The sequence below is a fragment of the Ambystoma mexicanum genome, chromosome 3q (genome assembly GCF_040938575.1).
Source record: "Ambystoma mexicanum isolate Mex_15411 chromosome 3q, UKY_AmexF1_1, whole genome shotgun sequence".
Classification (NCBI taxonomy): Eukaryota; Metazoa; Chordata; class Amphibia; order Caudata; family Ambystomatidae; genus Ambystoma; species Ambystoma mexicanum.
In genome coordinates, this window is record NC_090926.1 from 919,444,718 (window position 1) to 919,467,810 (window position 23,093).

The following is a 23,093-nucleotide window of genomic DNA, read 5'->3' on the forward strand; positions in this document are numbered from 1 at the left end:
AACAAACCGGGACAGATTACTATGCAGAAGATGAGGACCTGGAGGAGGAAGAAGATGAGCAGGAAATGTACAGAGTAGATTCCCCAGTACAAAGCGAAGCCCCAGTTACTGACTCTCCAGTTGATAACCAGCCCCTCCTTAACGAGGTTCTCGCGCGAGCAGCGGAACACTTCCACATCGACACCCACGGTGTACAGGAGGAAAGGGACTTCGCGGAGGAGTTTGTAGGAGAGAGAAGACCGGTCGCTCAGACCATCCCTATCCTCAAATCCATCCAACGAAGAATAGATCCTTCCCTGGTGAATCCTAACCTCACCAGAGCTGTCAACCCCAGAATTGAAAAGATTTTCCGGGCAGCCCAGTCTGACCCTCTGTATATAAGGGGACATCTTAGACCAGATTCCCTAGTGGTGACCAACACTAGAAAAAGGGCTGGCACGCCCTTATCTTCATCAGAAGCTCCTCCCGACAAGGAGAGCAAAAAGCTTTACGGGTTTGGCAGGAAGGTAGCCTCAACGTCCGCCTACCAAGCAAGGATTGCGAATTCCACCACCCTGTTGGCTAGTTACAATTGCCATCAATGGGAAGAAGTCGCGGCGCTCATTGCCTCTGCTCCAGAACCGTTAAAGGGCCAGCTGGCTCGGATCTCGGCAGAGGGGAGAGCCGTGTCTGGTTGCATTTTAAAGGCAACTTTCGACGCCGCTGACAACGCAGGGAGATTGATAGCAGAAGGTACTGTTATCAAGAGACATGCGTGGTTACGGCAGTCGGGATTCAAGACAGAGACCCAGGCTTCTTTAATAGACAAGCCAGTGGAACCCGACCTATTGTTTGGGAAAGCGGTCGAAGACGCACTTAAAAATGCCAAAGATGAATATGAGACTCTCAAATCCCTTGGCCAGCTTACCAACAAACCCCCTAACCAGAGGGGGAACAATAATTTTCGTCGCCCACGCGGCCAAAATTCACAAAGAGGCAACTATGCCCAGGGACAGGGTACACAATGGAATAACAACCAGCAGTCTACCCAAAGTTACGGCAGGGGTAACAAGAGAGGTCGTGGAAGAGGCAGAGGCAGCCCCAACAAGGGAGGGGGCACGCCTCCACCAAAACAGTGATGCTCAGTTCAGGGTCCCTTGCCACGCAACCCCAGTAGGGGGACGCATTTCCACCTTCACCCAGGCTTGGGAAGGGATCACCTCAGACAGATGGGTGCTGTCAACAGTATCCGCAGGATATTGTATAGAACTACTGCAGCGTCCCCGGAATCATCCCCCACGACAAAGAGTGCACTCCCTAGAGCATCAAAGGATCCTTCTCGAGGAGATCGCCATTCTGCTAGAAAAGGACGCGATAGAACTCGTCCCAGGACACCAGGTAAACAAGGGTATCTATTCAACTTACTTCCTTGTGCCAAATAAAGATTTGACAATGCGCCCAGTATTGGACTTGCGGCCTGCCAACAAGTATGTCAAGCCCCAAAAATTCCGTATGACCACGCTACAAGAGGTAATCCCCCTCCTAAAAAAGGGGGATTACATGGCAACCTTGGATATGAAAGATGCTTATTTTCATATTTCCATGCTCCCAGCGCACAGAAAGTACTTGCGCTTCAAGGTAGACAGTCGCCACTACCAATTCAAGGTACTGCCCTTCGGGATAGCTTCAGCACCAAGGGTTTTCACCAAGGTACTGGCGGTGGCGGCTGCACACCTACGCAGGGAAGCAATCCCGGTGTACCCTTATCTGGACGACTGGCTCATAACGGGGGAAACCCCAGGAATTTGCAGATCAAACATTCAGAGGACTATCGACCTCCTCCACGAATTAGGCTTCTCCATCAACGAGAAAAAGTCAAGTCTGGTGCCAAGCACCTCAAAACAGTTTCTAGGAGCTATCCTAGATACTCAGAAAGGATTGACCTTCCCTTCGGAAGAGAGAATTCGGAATATACTTCTGCAAATTCCGCATTATCAGTCAGGTCAACAGATAACAGTACGCAAAGCAATGCGGTTACTGGGCATGATGGCGTCATGCATTTACCTGGTCCCCCACGCGCGTCTGCGCATGCGCCCCATGCAGGAATGGTTGGCGAAACAGTGGTCTCAGGCAAGTGGTCAGTGGGACGATCTAGTGGTCGTTTCGCCAACACTAGTACAAAGCCTACTCTGGTGGACAAGAGAGAATCTCGCAAGGGGAAAACCCTTTTACGATCCAGAAGTACAGGCAGTGGTGACTACAGACGCATGCCTGACTGGGTGGGGAGCTCACCATCTCCACCACACAGCTCAGGGTCTCCGGTCTCACTCAGTAGCCAAGAACCACATCAATCTGCTAGAGCTTCTGGCAGTATTCCGAGCGCTAAGGGCGTTCGAGCCCCATCTACTGAACTTGTCGGTGCAGATCAGGACGGACAGCACGACAGCCATGTTCTATCTGAACAAACAAGGAGGGACTCGTTCGCCAAATCTGTCCAAGCTTGCCCAGAAAATATGGATATGGGCACTCAGACGGAACATCTTCCTGTCATCGCAACATGTTCCAGGGGAGCTCAATTCCCTAGCGGATGCTCTAAGCAGAGACTCCCTCCCAGAAGAACACGAATGGGTCCTTCACAGAGACGTAGTAGAAGATCTCTTCTCTCAGTGGGGTTTCCCCACTATAGACCTATTCGCCACAAGCGAAAACAAACAATGCCCAGGATTTGCATCCAGGTTCCCCCAACCGGACTCCCAAGGGAATGCCCTGTGGATGAACTGGTCAGGGATGTTTGCGTACGCTTTTCCACCAACTCCTCTCATCAGGAAGGTGGTGTACAAGATGAACAAGGAATCGATGACGCTCATCCTAGTTGCTCCCATGTGGGCGAGACAACCATGGTTTCCACACCTACGCAGGATGGCGGTGTGCGAACCCATCAGACTCCCAGCCTGGTACAACCTACTGTCCCAGCAGCAGGGTCAAACAGTGCATCAGGAACCCAACTCTATGAACCTAGCAGCATGGCTCCTGAAGTCATAGAGTTTGGACATCTCAAATTACCTCAGAGGTGTATGGACATTCTAAAGGAGTCCAGGAAACCAAATACAAGGCACTGTTACTTTGATAAGTGGAAAAGATTCGTTATCTGGTGCCAGTATAAACAAATCAACCCGGTTGATTGCACTCCTTCCAACGTTGTAACATACATGCTCCACCTGCTGGATGCAGGGTTGGTTTTTAACTCGCTGAAAGTACACCTGGCAGCCCTCTCGGCTTACACCACATCCCATAACAAGGTCTCGTGGTGGAAAGTACCAGTGGTTAAAGCCTTCATGGAAGGAGTAAAGAGACTTCACCCTCCTATTTCTAACCCACCGCCAGGATGGGACCTCAACGTGGTGCTAGCTAAGCTCATGGGACCCCCATTCGAACCCATGCATAAAAGTAGTCTCAAACACCTGACTTTTAAAACGGCCTTCTTAGTAGCCATTACCTCCATAAGAAGGGTCAGTGAAATTCAGGCTCTGTCAGTGCAGGATCCTTTCTTTACTATCCACAAGGACAAACTGGTTTTACGCACACACCCTAGGTTCTCACCTAAATTCATATCCAAGTTCCATGTAAACCAGTCCATCGAGCTTCCGGCTTTCTTCCAGAACCCGCAAAGCTCGGCTGAGGTGAAACTACACACTCTAGATGTGCGTAGGGCGGTCCTATACTATGTAAATAAAACCAGACCGCTAAGGAAAACAGATCAACTGTTTGTCTCCGTAGCTACAGGCAGAGAGGGGGATCGCGTCTCTAAGGGCGCTATCTCGAAGTGGATTATCAACTGTATACAGCTGTGTTACTCTCTTTCTGAAAAGACTCTGCCTTTTACGCCAAGGACCCACTCTACTAGAGGCATTGGTGCCACTCTGGCTTTCATTGCAAATGTTCCCCTCGACACCATTTGCAAAGCGGCTACTTGGAGCTCTATTCACACTTTTACTCAGCATTACTGCATTGACACTCATTCCAAGGCAGATACACAAGTGGGACAAGCGGTTCTAAGACACCTGTTTGCTCATGACCCTTCTCACATCCCACCTCCTTCTTCTGGTACTGCTCGCTAATCTATGCACAGCATGTGATCTAAGCAGATTCCACAAGCCTCAGAAGGGATACATTACTCACCGTAATCGTATTTCTGATGCTTGTATCTGCTTAGATTCACATGCGACCCACCCTTCCTCCCCTCCGAGAGAAGGCGCATGATTGCTTGTGGTCTTACCTTTCTGTCTATCTGCTTGGATTATCTGTACTCACGCTACTCCTCATGCTTCCTCATGTCAGAAAAAATACAATCTGAGGATCCTACACGCGTGAGGGATCTTGGGTACAGTGGACGTCACACTAGGGATAGTATTACTGGCACGCCTGTGTCGACGCCCATTTTCGACTTTCGAAAAACAAACTGTAATACTCCGCAGCTTCCACTAGATGTCGGCCTATGCACAGCATGTGAATCTAAGCAGATACAAGCATCAGAAATACGATTACGGTGAGTAATGTATCCCATATATATATATATATATATCTCTTGACACCCTATCCCTGCTAGGCTCTTTTTGCCTCCACCCACATTCTCAATGCAAATATGTACAAGCACTGTGAAAATGGATCTGTCTGTAGAACACTTTTGGTCCTAACCCAGCGGTGTGGGCAAGGGGCATTAACACATGAACTAACATATTCAAACAAATTGCTCCAACAGTAAGATCATGTGGATCTATAATTGGCCTAGACACAGATTTTTCAAAGTTGCATAAAAATGAACCCTGGTCTATTCCTGGGACCTCCTACATCTAGTCCACAACAAAGTCTTAAGCAAGATATTGTGATTTCGTTCAGATTCTCAAATGCTGCAAATTGATCAACCCTACCAGAAATGACATTTCACCTGCCAACAATCGCATAAGAACTGTCTAGTGAACCAGTGCCTTAGGCTGTATGAAACTCTGACTAATGTGCTGTCTTGGTGCAGTTTGAGAAGATCCTATTGCTTTGTGCCCATACTGTATATGAAGAGAATCAAAAGTTAAAAGGTGTTGAAGGTTCATGCTTTTCAAAGAAACTAAATGGGCACTTGGAAACTAAAAATAAAGTGAATTTGCAACCTGTTATTATTTTAAACCAGTTTTTATTATTTAGGGAAGCACACTGAGGAAGCGAAAGATGTATGAAGAGTTCCTCAGCAAAGTGTCTATACTTGGTGAGTGAAACTTTTTTTATTTCTTTAAAACGTGGGGCAGTACTAAAATTATTGAAACATATAGAATTTCTATGTTCTGATTTAGTTGGTGATTCTTTTTAAAGTTGGAAATAACAATGTTTTTTTGACTTGTATCATTTTCCTTGTAGTATGCAATCCATGGTAAGGATTACCTGGATTTTGGTTGTAGTTCTTATTTTCAGGGAGCTTTGTTTCCTTGTAGTTCCTTTTGATGTACAGTGTGCGCTCAGGCTCACTTCCCCCACACCTGATAACATTAGGTTTATCACAAATTTATTTTCTGACACCCCAAGATGGCCGCTGTTTGAGCCTCCATTCCTTGGATCGGATAGCCTCAGTTGCCCTAATAACTTCTCCTATGCTGTGACTACAATGTAGTGGGTGTCTCAAAGAGTAAGACCAGAAAGTGGGGGACTTCTCATAAACAGGAGCCCTAGTCAAGAGATGGATTTGAGCGGGCGGGGGGGAGGAGGGAGTTGAGCAGAAAGGGGGTGGTAACTTTACAAGGCAATGGGATATGGTTAACTGATCATTGAAAGTCCTTGTAGACCTCATGAGCAGGAAGATCGGTAGGGGAGAAATGAATCGGGCGGGAGCAGAAGATCAGATGAAATCTGGAAACTACTTGTTACCTGCTCAGCATCTTTCTTTGTCAATGCCACAAAAGACTGTCCTCCATACCGTGAGCCAGGTTTCAGGACCATGTCCCTGCAAGAGTGTAGCTAGGAATGGATTTTGTTGTCATGAGAATGATCTCTGAAGAGACTGACCTGGCATCGTCCTGTGTTCATCCGTCTACAAGCCGGGAAAAGGCAGCCTGCCCAGGGATGCACTTCTGCAGAAGTCTGATTGCAGTTAAGGACGTTTTTATACAATGCTCTAGAGGGGGGATGTACAACCACTGACAGGAATTGCGGTGTGGGGGGGTGGGGGTCTCTCACCTAACGAGAAATGGAAGACAACCCTCTTTTAAAAGTAGTTGGCATAAACAGAGCAACAAGGCCTAACTCTTTGGTATGGTAGAAGGCTTGCACAAAGGTGCAATTAGTCTACTCCCTTGGGTTTAGGAAATGCACCACACTTATACTGAAAAATATATTTCTGGAGCTTATGGATCTGCTTAGATTCACATGCTCTGCATAGTCTGACATCTAGTGGAAGTCACATATTACAAGATTTGTTTTCAAAACCCAAAAACGGACATCGACTGGGCGTGATTAGTAATACTATCCCTAGTGTGGATGTGTACTGTACCCATGGTCCTTCACGCCTCAAGGTCCCACAGATAGTTTTTTCCACCATTGAAGTCTGCCGCAAATGCAGAGTTCTCTTCCAGGCTGATGCCTTGGGTTTGCTACCGTTTTAATTGTAGACATTCTTCCTTTGCTTTGTTTGCTACTGTTAGGCAAAGTTTGAATGCAGTATCCTCTGGGAACACTACAAACAACTGACTACAGGTATAGGCAAGCCAACCTTTGGTATAAGCTTGTACTACAGTTTTGGTAGCGTGTTGAGCAGCTAGCCTTATCTCAAGAGGGGAAATGTGAGCTGTAGTGGAGTTGCACAAAGATTCAGGGACAGGTATTCAAATACTCTTAGACTCAAGGATTCTTGCATAAACAATTAGTAATTTATCAGTTATAAAGCCTTCTTTAGAAGGGAGCACTATACTAGTAACATACAAATATACTTCAATACTGTACACTCTAGTTTCTGAAGCACTCTTTTGGGATGGCCCCAGAGACACAACCTACACACACACGTGACTTCAATGACAAGGGTGCTGGGAACATTAATATCTTACTGTTGGCATTCAGAACACTCTTAAAAAGTTGGTAAATAGCAATGTTCATAATCAGGGCAAATACTTTCAGATATCAGTCATTCAATTCAATAGGCTAAGCTAAAGTCAATGGGCTAAAGTCTTTGTATAGGATGCAGCACTTGGGTACGTACATGCAAAAGTCTTTGCACACGTTCTTAGGAGTCTTTGATTAAAAGAAGAATCAAATGTAAGGTGTTACGCAGAATCATGTGCAGTTCCCTTGAGAACACTGCAAAAAGATTAAGACTACAGGAGTAAGCAGTAAACCCAATTGGTAGCAGTCTGTACCACCCAGATTTACCTAGTAGCTGTGGCTGAGCAGTCAGACTTCTTTCGAGATGAGTAGGGCAGTATACAGAGGATACACAATAGGGCTAAAAACACAGTGGAGCAAACAAACACTGACCAGAGCTTGGTATCAAAAGTATATAATTATTTATTTAAAACACACTTTAGGAAATACACTAGCACTATAGAGCAAAGCAAGTTCAAACACAATCGGCAAAAGTATACACACCTCCCTTAATAATTTAGACAAGTCTAAGCCAAAACACCATTATTTGTAAAAACAGATGCGAGCGCTTAACCTAGATGGCACTCCAATAATTAAGTTAAAGGGAGTGAAAAAGACAGGTCACGAAAAAACAGTTCCCAACACTTTTCTAAGACCAGAGCAAGCTACTGAAGGCGGACTCTATTGAAGGGCCAAAGTTCATAGTCCAGGGCCACTTTAAATGTAAGATGGCGAAATGTGCCCAAGATGAGTTTAAAAATGCACTCAAATCTTTGCAAACATTTTCAAAAGAGTTTGGTTCGATGCGAAAGATAGTTGGGTCTGGGGGCCAACCCAGTTGGAAAGCCAAGGATTTAAGGGTCACCTTTAGCAATCCGTGGAAAGGGAGGCCAGGTAGAACACAGTACCTTTTTAAAAGTGAGGAAGCTCCAGCGCTGGCAGTTGTTCCTGGCAGCGGGTGCAGTTAGTGGTTTCGACCAGGGAAGGAAAAGATCTCGTCAAGGAGGAAACTTTGGAGTTGTTGCACTGCCCAGGGATGAAACCAGCTGCGGAGTTTGTTCGTTTAAAAGGTGCGTTCCTTTTATTTGCGGTTCCCGTGGACTGGTGCTTGGCTATCCGGCCGCCGGGGTGCTTGGCACTGGCGATTCGACCAAGGGGTGTCCTGGAAGGCAAATGTCGAACTGGTTGTCACCACCAGCTCAGAGGGAGAAGACTCTTGCAGCAGAAGATCTTCTCGTTGTCGGGGAAGTGGTGAGGTTGTTGCAGCAGGGCTCCACCAGTGGTGTCGTTGCGGATGGCTCAGCTTCTCCCCTCTTCGGATTTCTTAGGTCCTGTGGCGACTTCTGAAGTTCCAGTCCCAAATGCCCTGCTTTTATGCAGAAAAAAACCCATTCAAACAGCCTAGCTGTCACTCATACATACTAAGTGGTGAGCCGGCGGCTCACCACTGGGCCAATCAGAACAGAGTGCGACTTGGGTTGCTAAGGCAACGCAGTCCAGGGTGCCAATTCCCCCACCCACACATCCTGTGAACCCCAGACAGTGGCACCAGTTGGAGGGCTTCTGTGGAGAAGCCCGCCAAAAAGTGGAACAAAGGGCCTGACCTTGGTTGGAGTTAGAGATGGACACATGCGCCATTTTGGAAAAGAGTTCTGGCGAAAAGACCCAACCGGCGATTTTTTAAAAAAAATTAATTAAATAAACCGGCGGTATCTTTACAATGCACCAAAAAAGTGGTGCGTTTAAAATGAATGGGAAAAATCCCATAGGAAATATTCCGGTGGAATATTTCGCGTGATAGCCACTGCCACCAGCCAGAAACTCGACAAGGGGGGACTGGACAGTGCCCCCTTGGAAACAGACCCAGGGACAATCTAATTAACCCCTTCCAGTACTTCCACAATATGATGGTTTGTACTGGTTCTGTTCACAATTTTGGACTAATAAAGCCAATGGTGACTTTACATGCCCTGGGAGACAGTAGTCCGTCCCAGGGTATGGAGTCTGTTTGGGGGTCACAATGACACCCCTGTGTTACTGCACTGAGGGTGCTGTGTAACACATATACCAAAACAGATGATACGCTATGGAGTAAAAGACCCCATAAGCACATACCAAGTCAAAGACATACCTCAAATCATGCCTAAGAGTGGGAGAAAGTCTCACTCTTAACAGGAGAAACCCCCCCCCCCCCCCCAAATCCTGCAAAGCGGCTGGGGGACTCACTAGGTTTGGGAGATTGGCCTTATAAGAGAATTCTCCCTAACACAGGGCCACAAGCTGATTAGGCTTGTGAGTTGTGAAAGTTACAAGCACTTCCACAGTAAGAGATATTCTCTTAGACTTGTTTTACAGTACCTTGGTACAGAAGAAAAGGATGCAGCTGATGACCTCTGTTCCTGTGCAGCTCTGCAGATCTCACTGTTCCTGGGCCTCAGTCGTGGGGACAAGAGGGAGGATGTCGGGGGGGTGGGGGGGCTCCTGCACTGCGACTGTGAAAACTGGCAACTAGCAAACTTCACATTCAGTGGCTGTTTCGTGTTTCAGCTCATTGTGGTACAGCAAATAGCAATAAGCGTGGTTCCTGGCTTTCAAGGTGGACCGTTCTTACTTCTGGGGTCCTGCACTCTGCTGAGGGGGTTTCGGGCTTGGGCAGTCCTGCTTTGTGGGAGTCGGGAGGATCTTCAAAAGCTTTAGGCCAGTTTAAAAGTAAAGCACACAATCTGGTGTCCCTCTCCCTGGCTATAAGGTTTCCTGCAGCAAATCTGAGGAAATTCGGCCAGCTTCGAGATGGGTGTCCAGGTGACTTACTTTGGAGTTGATTGGTCCCACCAACTCAAAGGGAGAAGTCATCCTTGCAGGGGCTTCTCTGTCGATGTGAACCTGGCAAGTAATCAATCCAGCAGGGCTTCACCGGGCAAACCAAGGGTCCAGGAGTTGCAGCAGGCGTCCTTCAATGTATTCTTCGGTTCCTTCGTCCAGTGGTCCACTCTGCCTTCCAAGCCAAAAGACTCTCCTTTTATTCAGTTCTCTTGATTCCAAACTAGCTGTCACTCACCCAGCAGGGTGGCTGTCCTTACCAGACAGCCAGCCAATCACCAGATCGCATTTGGGTCTCCTAGGAGACTAAGCACAGAGTTTCGGGCACCTCCCTCACTAACTGCCTACCCCAGACACTCGGGCGCCAGAGGTGGGTTTCTCTCAAACCCTGCCAAAGGCAAAATGAACAAAGACAAAACCTGGTTTGGCGCACAGATAAAATCTCTAGAAGGACCTTCCCATAAAGACCTGGTGAAAAAGGACCGGGCACCATTTTAGCAAAGATGGCTCTACGCTATTTTGAAAAAGATGGCTTCCGCGGTTACTTTACCAGAGCTGCGAACGGACGCAGTAAATGCAAACCAAGGTAGATCAAAACAAGTCCACTGCCACCAGCTAGTCAATTGAGGATAGGGCAACATAACAATTTATACATGAGAATTTAGACACAGGGGATACTGAGTAACTCCTCCAGCACTATTTTAAGAAGGGGTTTGCTGGGTCTGGCATGTACAATGTTAAAGTAAATTTCACTTTACTACTCTGGGAAACAGTAGTTGATCCCAGAGAAGGTATTTAAACCTTGGGAAGTCTGAAAGACTTCTCTATGCCACTTCACTGACGGTGCTTTGGGATACAATAGGAAAAGATGATGCCTATGGAGTTAGACTCCATAACCAAAAGAAACAGTGTATGAAATCACATTAAAATACATGAGCGAATTGGGGGAAAAAAGGGTCTTGCTCTCTCCAGGTTAAAAAATCAAGTCCTCAAAATCCAGCAAAGTTGCTGGGGGTCTCTAGGGTGGAGGAAATCTAAACATTTTTGAGAATTCTCCCGAACAGCTACGCTACACGACTGCTCAACCACTGAACGGCTCCTGACGAACACTCTTGTAGACGACCATTTTCGCGCTTTGACCCATTACAGTAGGGAGGGTGGGGAGGAGCGTCTCTATACAGACTTCTTTTAGTGAATCTTTATCCCATCATCCCTTTTCTTCTGGAAGGACATGCACCAAGTGTGTAATCACTGTGTCTCCAAAGGGATCACGCCGAAAAGCACCGTCAATCCTGTCAACTTTTCCGGTGGAAAATCCTAAAGGATTGATTGACGAAACGCTGGGTCGCTCACGTCCTGCACTCTCAGGCCTCCATAGACTTAACAGAAGACTCCAGCGAAGGCAACTACGAGGTCATGAGTGACGCTGAGGGCGATCGGGTTCTGGCTGAACTCCAAGTGCAGACCCCTGACTCCGAGAAGCATGCCGGCGGTCCTGTGAGAAAGACCCCCGGCAGCTGAGGCACACGCAAACACACTAAGGACATACCCCACGGCCGACTCTCGGTGACAACGGCGAGCGTCGAGGCCCATGCAGTGACCAGGGGATAAAGCCTCAGATTCTTCACTGTCCTCTGGGCCATCATGCACGCTCTTGCCTCATGGCAGTTCCCAAAAACCAAAAGCTAAGGTTGGTTCGGACACTGCATATAAAAAAGGACCTATTTTCGCGTGCTGAAGAACAGGAGGTGAAGGGCATTTCGCGGCTCCAAAAAAAAAAAAAAAAGAAAATAAAAGCGTTAATAAACAAGTCAGTGCTTCATTACTCAAGGCAAGGTCGCTGAAAAAAACACTATTTCCTCACCCTTGGCCCAAAAGGCACCCAGACAGTTTTCTATCACCATAGACGCTCCCTCTCTGGGGCTATGCACAAGAAAGATACCATTTTCTCCCAGCCATCCCCCACCCCTCCCACCAACACACTAAAGATGTCCCTGCTAGGGCCCGGTCATCTCGGGCTTCCCATCCCATGGTATTTTACACCAGAACAATTTTTAATACAATTTTACGGAGAATGTCCTGTTGCGTGAACTTCATTAACAACCCGATTGACTCAATTGAAAGTTCTTACACGCCTCACAGCCAGGGGCATCAACAGAGCCACCCTCTGTTAGGTATGATTTTCACAGAACTGGTAAATCTTCCTTTCCTGGGTCAACCCCAGAACTTTTTGCTTTACTAGCGATAATCTTTAACCACGTGGACATGGCAGAAGAGGACGACTCAACGCCTCTGAAGGATTGGCGCAGGCGTCTCTCGGAGTGGCTACAGGCCAAGGCCCCTACTATGGGCGAGTCCCGGCAGCATGCCTCCCCAGCCCAAGAAAGCGGAGCAGTCTTCTAAGACTTGAGGGCCCCCCGGCGACGGGGGCCCAACAGAAGTGTCGGCGTGCTCTGCTCTGGGAGTGCCGTTGCGATGGGCTCCCCGGAGGCTAGGGCGGGCGCAGTGTCTCCGGCACCTTCGACCATGAGCCAACTCTCCGCTTCGGCTAAGAAGGTAAGCCCCGGATGGACCTGTCAAAAGCTAAGGGGGGGAGCGGGGCGCTGACCCCCTCCCCCTCGGGCTGAAGGCCCCTAGCTTGACCAAGGTCGTGCAGGCCCATATTCACCCGGCGAAGCCTTCCCTCGTGGTGGAATCCCTAGCGAATGCTGCGGACGTGGGTTTGCAGAGTATAGTCCCCAAGGCAAGAGTTTCCGTGCCTGCCAGGAGGGAATCGTTGTTCTAACCCATTGAGAAGACACCGGAGATGGTGATGCCCATCTCCCCGAAACAGTCTCCCTTGGTCGAGAAGAGGGAGATTGGGGGGGGCACAGTAGTCCTGCAGGGCATAGCCATCTCCTCTGAGGAGGAGCTCTCTACTCTCCAGACAGTCTGGGAGAAGTTTGTCGAGGCCAAGGCCTACGGAAGGATCCCCCTACAAAGATGTCGAGAGTGGTGACGAGACCGAAGAGGAGGAGCAGGCCGTGGAGGAGTTGGAGAACCCTACACCGCTGCCACCGTCTCTACCGCCTCCGCCACCTCAACCCCGTCGGACATTTCAGTGGACATTCTCCAAGTGCTCCACACCTTGTGCTTGGAGATTTGGATGAGGTTAACCTTCTGCTGACTGAGTATTCCGTGGCCATCGGGGGCGCCCCCTACCAAGAAGAGGAAAGTGCACCCTCCACTGCTTTTTCACCCGTTGCCCCCTTTATCGCCAATGAGGGACGGGCACAAACGACGGCGTGTTAGGAGACCCCTTGTCTCCACCGCCCAGAGCCTCCCTGCCTGACGAGATAGGCTTGTTCCATGCCATGATCTCTAGGGCCTAGGACCTGTTTCTGCTGACCGCCGAGGAAGAGTGGTTCCTGTACCAACGCTGCGAGGCAAAGCGGAAGACGGTGCTGTTGGTGCCTCTGTTGGATGACTTTTGGGACAAGGGTCTGTCCCTTATGAAGAATCTGTCGTCGGGCCCGGCGAAGAGGAACCAGTACGAAAATTACTGGGTGCAGGACTCTGCACCCAAGTGTTTTAGGTCAGCCTTCCCCGGGTTCAGTAGTCTCTGCAGCAGTGAGGAAGAAATCCTCTGGCTCAGTGGCGTCCATGACCTCCTCTCCCCTGGACGGCGAGGGGAAGAAGTTGGACGCCATGGGACGACAAGTCATCACGGCGTGCGACGGCCATCAAGGCGCCCAGCGCCCTCGCCATCGTGGCGAGCTACACCAGGGAGCTCTGGTTTAAGATTGGAGATCCTACAGGAGGGCCAGATGGCATCAGACCATGCCATCACAGTGGCCACGAATATGGCTAATACATGATTCTGACAACTTCCACCAGGAGGTGCAGTCGAGGGTATTGGACATGTCATTTGACAGGGAAAATTTGTTCGGAAAGACAGTGGACGAGTCCCTCCAGGCTATCAAGGCAGACACTGAGGCGGCCCGTGCCTTGGGCACCCTGCAACAGCGACGGCCATCCTTTCGTACCTCCGGAGGAAAGTCCCAAGGTTCCTTCAAGGGCTTTGACGGAACCTCGTCTTACCGTCAACCGTCCCGCTCTTAGGCCCAGGAGGCCTACAGGGGACGTAGCAAGTCTGGAGGAGGTCGCTATGGTCCCCAAGGAAGTGTCAACGGCGAAGCAGGACTGAACCGGCCATGATGTCGGGCGCACCCCTCGGTGGGAAGCTGGCTGGCGAACTTCATCAGCGCATCGAGGACCATCTCCACTGACCGTCGGGTGCAGGTTGCTCTGGCCCACAGACACACCCTGGAATTCCAACGAAAGTTTCCTTGCATACCACCCGTGGCCAGGCAGGAAAACCACGTCCCTCAGCTGCTGCCTTGCTGAAGAAGAGCGCAATAGAGCTCGTCCCCAAGAGGCCCCGGGGCTCCGCAGTGTACTCAGTACTTCCTCATCAAGAAGATGGGCGGTTCGAGGCCCATCCTGGACCTCCGCTGCTTGAACAGGTACATCAGATCCCATAAGTTTTGAATGGTAGCCCTTCAGCATGTGCTAAAACAGCTGGAAGAAGGGATTTCCTATCGTCGTTGGACTTGGAGGATGCCTACTTTCACATCCCCATCCACAAGGGACACCGCAAGTGCCTGCGCTTCGTGGTTCAAGGGCAACACTATCAGTTCAAGGCCCTTCCCTTCGGATTAAAGTCAGAGCCAAGGGTTTTCACAAAGTGCCTCCCGCCGGTGGCGGTGCAGCTGTGGCTACGAGGGATCCATGTTTAACCCTTCCTGGACGACAGGCTCATCCAAGCGACATCTAGGGAGATCGCCGTCGTAGCAATCGCAAGACGCACTGTTTCTGGGGTCTTGACTGAACACAGTGTTATGCCTGGCGTCTCAGTCGGAGGAGAGAATAACAGCTATCCTGGGCAAGATACGGCTGTTGATGCTGAAGATCGCAAGGGGGAGGTCCATCAAGTCCCTTCTTGGCATGATGTAGTCATGCATATACCTCGTTCGACTATGCAGGCTGCGGATGCGGCCACTGCAAAAGTACCTCGATGCTCGTTGGATCCAGGTATCTGGAAGCTTCGAGGACAAGATCTCTCTCGATCATTTCCGTCGAGCGATCCAATGGTGGGGTGTCCGCACGCAACTGTCGGCGGGCTTGGACTTCCAGACTCCACCTAATCAGGAGACGGTCACGACGGACTCCTCCCTGGAAGGATAGGGCGCACACGCACCGGAAGACTCCACATAAGAGGCCTGTGGCTACTGGAGGGGGAAGTCATTGCATATCATCCTTCTAGAGCTACGGGCATCGTTTGGGCCCGCAAGTCTTTCCTTCCGTCCCTCAAGGGCAAGGTGATACGGATCTTCACGGACAATACCACCACAATGTTCTACATCCGGAAGCAGGGGACACCAGATCCCCAGCACTCTGGAGAGGCGCAGGACCTATGGCACTGGCCCGTTGGCCAAGGGATATTCCTCGTCCCGTTTCATCTGGCAGGAGTGAAGATCATCGCCAATTCCCTCAGCAGGGAGCTGCACTTGTGCCACGAGTCGAAGCCTTGGCAGGATCAAGTGGATCTTCCATTCCGGCGATGGGGCAATGCCCACATCGATCTGTTTGCAACGGTGACGAACGCCAAGTGCCGGAGGTTCACCAGCAGGTTTCCCCTGCTGGGGAGCATGGGGAATGCATTCTCGTTCCCCTGGGATGGCCCATTTCTGAGTTTCCCCTGTTGCTGTTGCGTCTGCGACTCATCAATCAACTCGGACTGTCCCGGTGCAGGATGATCCTTGTCGCACCGGCGTGGCCGAGGCAGATATGGTACTCGGACTTCAGCGTCTGCCTCCAGTCACGCCTCCGGAGGTCGCAGATCTTTTCGCCAGAGGAGGCGGCGCGATCCTGCATCATGACCGAGGGTCTCTGAAATTGCAAGCCTTGATCTTGCTCCAAGATCCCTGCGGACGACAAGGAGGTACTTGCCAAGGCCAGGGCTTCGTCTATACTGAAATGTTAGAAATAAGTCGAAGAGGTTCAATATCTGGTGCTGTGCACAGAAGGTAGACCTGTTACGGATTACGGCCCCTCGGGTGCTGCCGTATTTGCTGTCGCTGGCCAAAGCAGTACTGGCGCATGCTTCCATCAAGATTAATCTGGCGGCTTTCTCCCACTAACCCAGAACTCGGGGGCTGTCGTCACTGTGGTTGCACCGCCTTTTGCGTTTGTTCCCGCCGGTGAAGGCTCCGGCCCCGGTGTGGGACCTCAATGTGGTGCTGACTTGGCTCATGGGTCCTCTGTTCGAGCCTATGCATTTGGCGCCACTGAAATTCTTATTGTGAAAGACTACATTTCTTGTGGCCAATGAGGGTAGTGCTACGGACGCATCCCTCTTTCATGCCCAAGGTGCCGTCGGACTTTCATCTCAACGAGCCCTAGGTGTTACCTGTTTTCTTCCGTCTCCTTTGTTGCCGGCTGAGAGGACTTTGCACTCGCTGGATGTTGCTGTGCTGAAGGTCTACGTGGACCGTGCTAAGTTTTCGGAAGACGTCACAGCTGTTCTTGAACTTTGGCCCTGTGAACCATGGGAAGGCCCTCTCCAAGGCTTCCGTTTCCAGGTGGCTCTCCGGCTGCATCACCCATTGTCACCGGTTGGCAAACCGACCGTTGCCTGGCTGTCCAAGAGTCCATTTGACCAGAAAGATCGCTGCAACTATGGCGTTCCTGTCTGGTGCGCCCCTGCTGGCCAATTTGCAGGGCTGCTACGTGGAGGTCGACGCACATCTTCACGAGATTCTACTGCGTCAACCGGGATTCCAGGGAGGAGTCAAGAGTCAGCCAAGCAGTGCTGCGCAACCTGTCCGCTTGAAGGTGAGCCTGGTGAGGAGGTAAGTTGCTTAATGTTGAGATGTTGAAACATTACACATAAACGTCCTAGAACGTGTGGTATGTTGGGCTCTGGTCGTTTTTGCTATCCCTCAAGGTGGCGAGGGTCTTCAGACTATACCACCACAATGTTTTACATCCAGAAGCAGGGAGGTACCAGAACCCCAGCGCTCTACAGAAAGGCACAGGACTTATGGCATTGGGCTGTCGTCCAGGGGATATTCCTCATCCCGTTTCACCTGGCAGGAGTAAAAAACACTGTTGCAGACTCCCTCGGCAGGGAGCTACGCTCTTGCCAAGTGGAAGCTTCGACAGGATCAAGTGGACTAACTTTTCCTCAAATGGGACAATTCCCAGATCAATCTGTTTGATAGTGATGAGCACCAAGTGCCGAATGTACAGCAGCAAGTTCCCCCAGCCAGGGAGAAAGGGGGTTGCATTCTCATTCCCTTGGGAAGGCCTGTTTTCTGTATGCATTCCCTCTGTTGCTTGTTCGAGTCATCCATCAACTCGCAGTGCTGGATGATTCTCGTCGCACTAGCGTGGCAGAGACCGATCTGGGACCCAGACCTTGTCAGCATGTTGGCCTCACCGCCAGTCAAGCTGCCAGTGGTCGCGGATCTTCTTGCCAGGGAAGGAGGCAGCATTCTTCACTACGACACGGGGTCTCTAATGCTGCAGGAGCCAGGCCTTCAGGCTCAGAGTTCGGTGGCTACGATCTTCCGGCGGACTGCATAGAGCTTCTCGCCAAGTCCAGGGCGTCATCTACTTTAAAATGCTACGGACACAAATGGAAGCGCTTTACTATTTGGTGCCATTCTCACGGTCCCAAGTTATTCCGTATTTACGGTCATTGGCTAAATCGGGACTCGCTCATGTCTCGGCGGCGGCGAAGAAAGCGGCGGGGTCGGGAGCCTCGACGTCGAATTCCCCGCCGGACGGCGAGGGAAAGAAGTTGGACGCCATGGGGCGGCGGGTCATTTCGTCGGCGGTGACGACGATCAAAGCGGAAGAGGGCGAGGTGGCGTCGGACCACGCCATAATGGTGGCAACCGATATTGCCGATACCGGGTTACGCCAGATGGGCAACGGTGTTTGCCTACGACGACGGGGTTGGCTCCGGGCGACCGACTTCCGTCAGGACGTCCAGACCAGGGTGTTGGACATGCCGTTCGACGGCAGCAACTTGTTCGGGAAGGCGGTGGATGAATCCCTCCAAGCCATAAAAACGGAGACGGCCCGCGCCCTAGGAGCCCTTCAGCAACGACGGCCCTTTCGGAGCTCCGGAGGCAGACAAGGTGCCTCCAAGGGATCCAGCGGTGGCTCGTCCTACCGCCAGGCGGCACGCTCCTCGTCTCAGGAGGCCTACAGGGGTCGCGGCAAGCAGGGAGCGCCTCGCAGCCGTTGGCAAGGTGGCCAGGGCGGCAAGGCCACCACCTCCAAGCAGGACTGAACCGGCCGTGGTCTCGGGCCCCCACCGAAGTACCCCGGTGGGAGGCCGGCTGACGAATTTTGTCGGCGTGTGGAAGTCCATCTCCACCGACCGTTGGGTGCTGGATACCCTGGCAAGAGGACACTCTATCGAATTCCTGAAGAAGTGCCCTCACGTTCCACCTGTGGCCAGGAAGAAAAATCACGTCCCGCAACTGCTGTTGGAAGTATGGGCGATGCTCAGGAAAGGCGCCATCGAGCTTGTCCCGAAGAGGCTCCGGGGTGTACTCAAGGTACTTCCTCGTCAGGAAGAAGACGGGCGGCTGGCGCCCCATCCTGGACCTTCGTCGTTTGAACAAATACATCAGATCACAAAAGTTCAGGATGGTCACCCTCCAGCACGTACTGGGACAGCTGGAGGAAGGCGACTTTCTATCGTCGTTGGACCTGGAGGATGCATACTTCCACGTTCCCATCCTCAAAAGTCACCGAAAGTTCCTCGGGTTCGTCGTCCAGGGACGCCACTACCAATTCAGAGCACTGCCGTTCGGATTGAAGTCGGCCCCCAGGGTCTTTACCAAGTGCCTAGAACCAGTGGCGGCACGGCTGCGCCCACAGGGGATTCACGTCTACCCCTACCTGGACGACTGGCTCATCCGCTCAAGGACGAGGGAACTCGCCGTCGAACACACTGCGAGGACCATCCAGCTACTCACAGACCTGGGATTCCCCATAAACTACCCAAAGTCCCACCTGGTGCCGTCGCAGGTGGCCCTGTTTCTGGGAGCGAAGCTCGATACAGTGAGGCGCCTGGCGGCCCCGTCGGAAGAACGGACGAAGACCATTCTAGGCAAAGTGCAGCGCCTGCTAGCCACGGACGTGGCCAGGGTGAGGTCCAGCAAGTCCCTCTTGGGGATGATGTCCTCTTGCATCTACCTGGTGCGCCTCTGCAGACTACAGATGCGCCCTCTTCAAGAATTTCTCGACGCCCGTTGGATGCAGGCGACGGGCACCTTCGAAGACAGGGTCCCCCTCAACGAGGTGTTCCGGCGGGCGATTCAGTGGTGGGGCGTTCGAGTGCACCTCACGGCGGGCAAGGACTTTCAGACGCCGGTGCACCAGGAGACGGTGACGACGGACGCCTCCCTGGAAGGTTGGGGCGTCCACACCAGAGATCTCCACGCAAGAGGCCTCTGGCTCCCGGAGGAGAGGCTCCTGCACATCAACGTCCTGGAACTCCGAGCCGTGTTCTGGGCTCTCAAATCGTTCCTCCCGTCGCTCAAGGGCAAGGTGGTGCGGATCTTCACGGACAACACCACGACAATGTTTTACATACGGAAGCAGGGAGGCACCAGATCCCCAGCCCTATCCAAGGAGTCACAGGATCTGTGGCACTGGGCGGTCGCCCAGGGGATGTTCCTGGTTCCCTTCCACCTGGCAGGAGAAAGCAACACCATCGCCGACTCGCTCAGCAGGGAGCTGCGCGCGTGTCACGAGTGGGAACTGCGCCAGGATCAGGTGGATCAACTCTTCCGACGATGGGGCAAACCCCAAATCGACCTGTTCGCAACAGCGACGAACTCTTAAGTGCAAGAGGTTCGCCAGCAGGTTTCCCCAGCCGAGAAGCATCGGCGATGCGTTCTCGTTCCTCTGGGACGGCCTATACCTGTATGCGTTCCCTCCGTTGCCGTTGCTGCTTCGACTCATCAGCCAGCTCAAGAGGTCCCGGTGCAGGATGATCCTCGTCGCACCGGCGTGGCCGAGGCAGATCTGGTTCCTGGACCTTCTGGACTTGTCAACGTCCCCTCCCATCAAGCTGTCGGCGGACGTGGACCTTCTCTCCAGAGAAGGAGGCGCCATCTTCCACCACGACCCGGCGTCGCTGAACCTGCAGGCTTGGCTCCTGCAGCGCTAGAGTTTGGAGGCTACGATATACCGGCCGATTGCAGAGGTTCTTGCAAAGGCCAGGGCGTCCTCGACTCTCAAATGCTACGGTCATAAGTGGAAGAGGTTCTCTATCTGGTGCCGAGCACAGAAGATCAACCCCCTACGGATTACGGCCCCTCAAGTGCTGCCGTACCTGCTATCGCTGGCAAAGGCTGGGCTAGCCCATGCCTCCATTAAGATTCATCTGGCGGCGATCTCCAGATATACCAGAACCACATGACGGACGTCCCTGTGGTCCCATCGACTGGTAAGAGTTTATGAAAGGACTGTTCCGGTCGTTCCCGCCGGTGAAGGCCCCAGCCCCGGCGTGGGAACTTAAAATGGTGCTGACCAGGCTCATGGGGTCCCCATTCGAGCCGATGCACTCTGCACCGATGAAGTTTGTGTCGTGGAAGACTGCATTCCTGGTGGCCATTACCTCCGCATTACGAGTGGGAGAGATCCAGGCCCTATCCTGCAAAGCACCGTACTTGACTTTCCATGCCTCGAGGGTGGTGCTTAGGACGCACCCCTCCTTTATGCCCAAGGTGCCGTCGGACTTGCATCTTAACGAGCCCTTGGTGTTACCTGTTTTCTTCCCGTCTCCTTCGTCGCCGGCCGAGAGGACTTTGCACTCGCTGGATGTGGCTAGAGCGCTGAAGTTCTACGTGGACCGCACAAAGAGTTTCCGGAGGACATCACAGCTGTTCCTGAACTTTGGACCTGTGAATCAAGGGAAGGCTCTCTCGAAGTCTTCTATTTCCAGATGGCTCTCCGGCTGCATCATGCACTGCCACCGGTTGGCTAACCGACTGCTGCCAGGCCGTCCGAGAGCCCATTCGACCAGAGCGATCGCTGTTACTACGGCGTTCTTATCTGGTGTGCCCCTGCTGGACATCTGCAGGGCTGCTACGTGGAGGTCGACGCACACCTTCACGAGATTCTACTGCGTCGATCGGGATTCAAGGGAGGAGTCCAGGGTCGGCCAAGCAGTGCTGCGCAACCTGTTCGCTTAAGGTGAGCCTGGTGAGGAGGTAAGAGATGCTTACTGTTGAATTTTTTTGTATTGCTTAATGTTGAGCCTTTTGCCACCCCCCGTGGTTGTGCATGTGTGTACTGCTATTTATTCTTATATTCATGAGCACGTGAATCCATGCCAGACCCCATGCTGGAGAAGGAACACGTTACTTACCTGTAACTGTTGTTCTCCAGCATGGGTCTGGCATGGATTCACATGTGAACCCTCCCGCCTACCCCTCTGCGGCTCTTCGCGTGGTTATACTGCGTCTTCACGTGCTACCAAATCTGAAGATGGCTGCCAGAGGCGGGGCTTAGAGGGCAGTCATTGGCTGTGGTCATTATGACGCAGAGATCAGTGATTGGTTACTACTACGAAAGACAGATCAGAAACGAAACGGATACTGATTTTTTCTTTACCGAGGATTCCCAGCCTGACGGGGAATATTCATGAGCATGTGAATCCATGCCAGACCCATGCTGGAGAACAACAGTTACAGGTAAGTAACTTGTTCCATCTCTCTATCCTTAGTAACCGTAGTTACTTGAGGATATAGAAAAGGTATCTTGAAGGAGGATCATGAGGATCCCCAGCAACATTGCCCATAAGCAGCTGTGTGCTGCAGTAATAAAGCACAGATGCTTTTTTAAGAGCTATGGAGCAGACAAACTCCATAGTAGAGGTAGAATACAAAGAATAGTGTTCCATAAGATAGCCCACAAGGATGAATAAGTGGAAACCGGCTCCACAGGATTTAAAGAAAAAGGTCCAGAAGTCAAGCAAAACGTGCTGGGAGTCTCAGTATGAGAGGGGATGAAGAATAAACATAATATTCATAATAAATGTAAACGAGACAAAGCCGCGAAGGAAGACAGATCAACTGCTTGTCTCCATAGCACCAAGCAGGGAGGTGATCACACTTCAAAGAACGCCATCTCCAAATTGATAGTTTGTGCATACAGCTCTGCTATTCTTGAAGAAAACCCTGCCTTTCTCACCAAGGGCTTACTCTACCAGAGGTACAGGAGCTAGTTTGGTATCTATTGAAAACACCTCTCTAGACGCTATTTGCAAAGGAGCTACTTGGAGTTCCATACATACCTGTACTCAGCATTAACACGCATTCTAAAGCAAATTAAATCCAGGTGGGACAAGGATCTACGTGATCCGAACCCTGCTGATTTTGCCCCGGCCGGAAAGTTAGCATGAGAAAGGTACCAACCACCAAAAGTTTGCACCTTTCTCATGCGAACGCACCCCCACCCACAACACACTCATGACGCACCCCCTTACCTTTTTCTTTACGCTGAGTCCCTGTGGCGCCAGTTCCCTTTTAACTTCTGTGATTGGGAACCGCCGCCGCAGGGTCTGGTCCTTTTTTTGAGAATATTTTTTCTTTTATGGTGGCTGCAGGGGTTTCCCCCTGCAACTCCCACTCACTATACTGCAAAGTATAGTGAGCGGGGTGTTGCGGGGACTCCCCCGTAACTATTTTTTTTTCTGCAATGCTACCACCAAAGGTGTTCAAACTTTTGGTGTTCGAACCTTTGGTGGTAGCATTTTTAGAACTTTTTTTCATGCAACCGTTTAGTCTTTTTGTACAATACCGGGACAAGCAGTGCTGAAACATCTGTTTGCAGCTGTACATTCGCACAACCCACCTCCTTCTCCAGACTGCTTGGTAGTCATCCTAGCAGTTGATCTAAGCAGATCCACAAGCCTCAGAAGGGATACAAGCATCACATACAATTAAGGTGAGTAATGTATCTGCTTAGATTCACATAAGCCCTTCTCCCCCCCCGCCCTCTGGTGTAGAAGGTACATAGATGTATTTCTGGCTTTATCGCTGCTTATCTGCTTTATTACGTCTGTACTCGCGCTACACTTCATGCAACCTCAGAGTAGAAACAAA

The 23,093-nt window shown here is 51.1% G+C and overlaps 1 protein-coding gene across 3 annotated transcripts in view; it reads left to right on the forward strand.

The window, feature by feature from the left end:
• Positions 1–23,093, forward strand: part of PRKAR1A (protein kinase cAMP-dependent type I regulatory subunit alpha) — a 459,354-nt gene that overhangs the window by 237,000 nt on the left and 199,261 nt on the right. For all 3 annotated transcript variants that reach the window (XM_069655075.1, XM_069655072.1, XM_069655074.1), the window contains exon 8: positions 5,176–5,236. In XM_069655075.1, the coding sequence (XP_069511176.1) occupies positions 5,176–5,236 (61 nt within the window). The remainder of the gene's footprint in view (positions 1–5,175; positions 5,237–23,093) is intronic.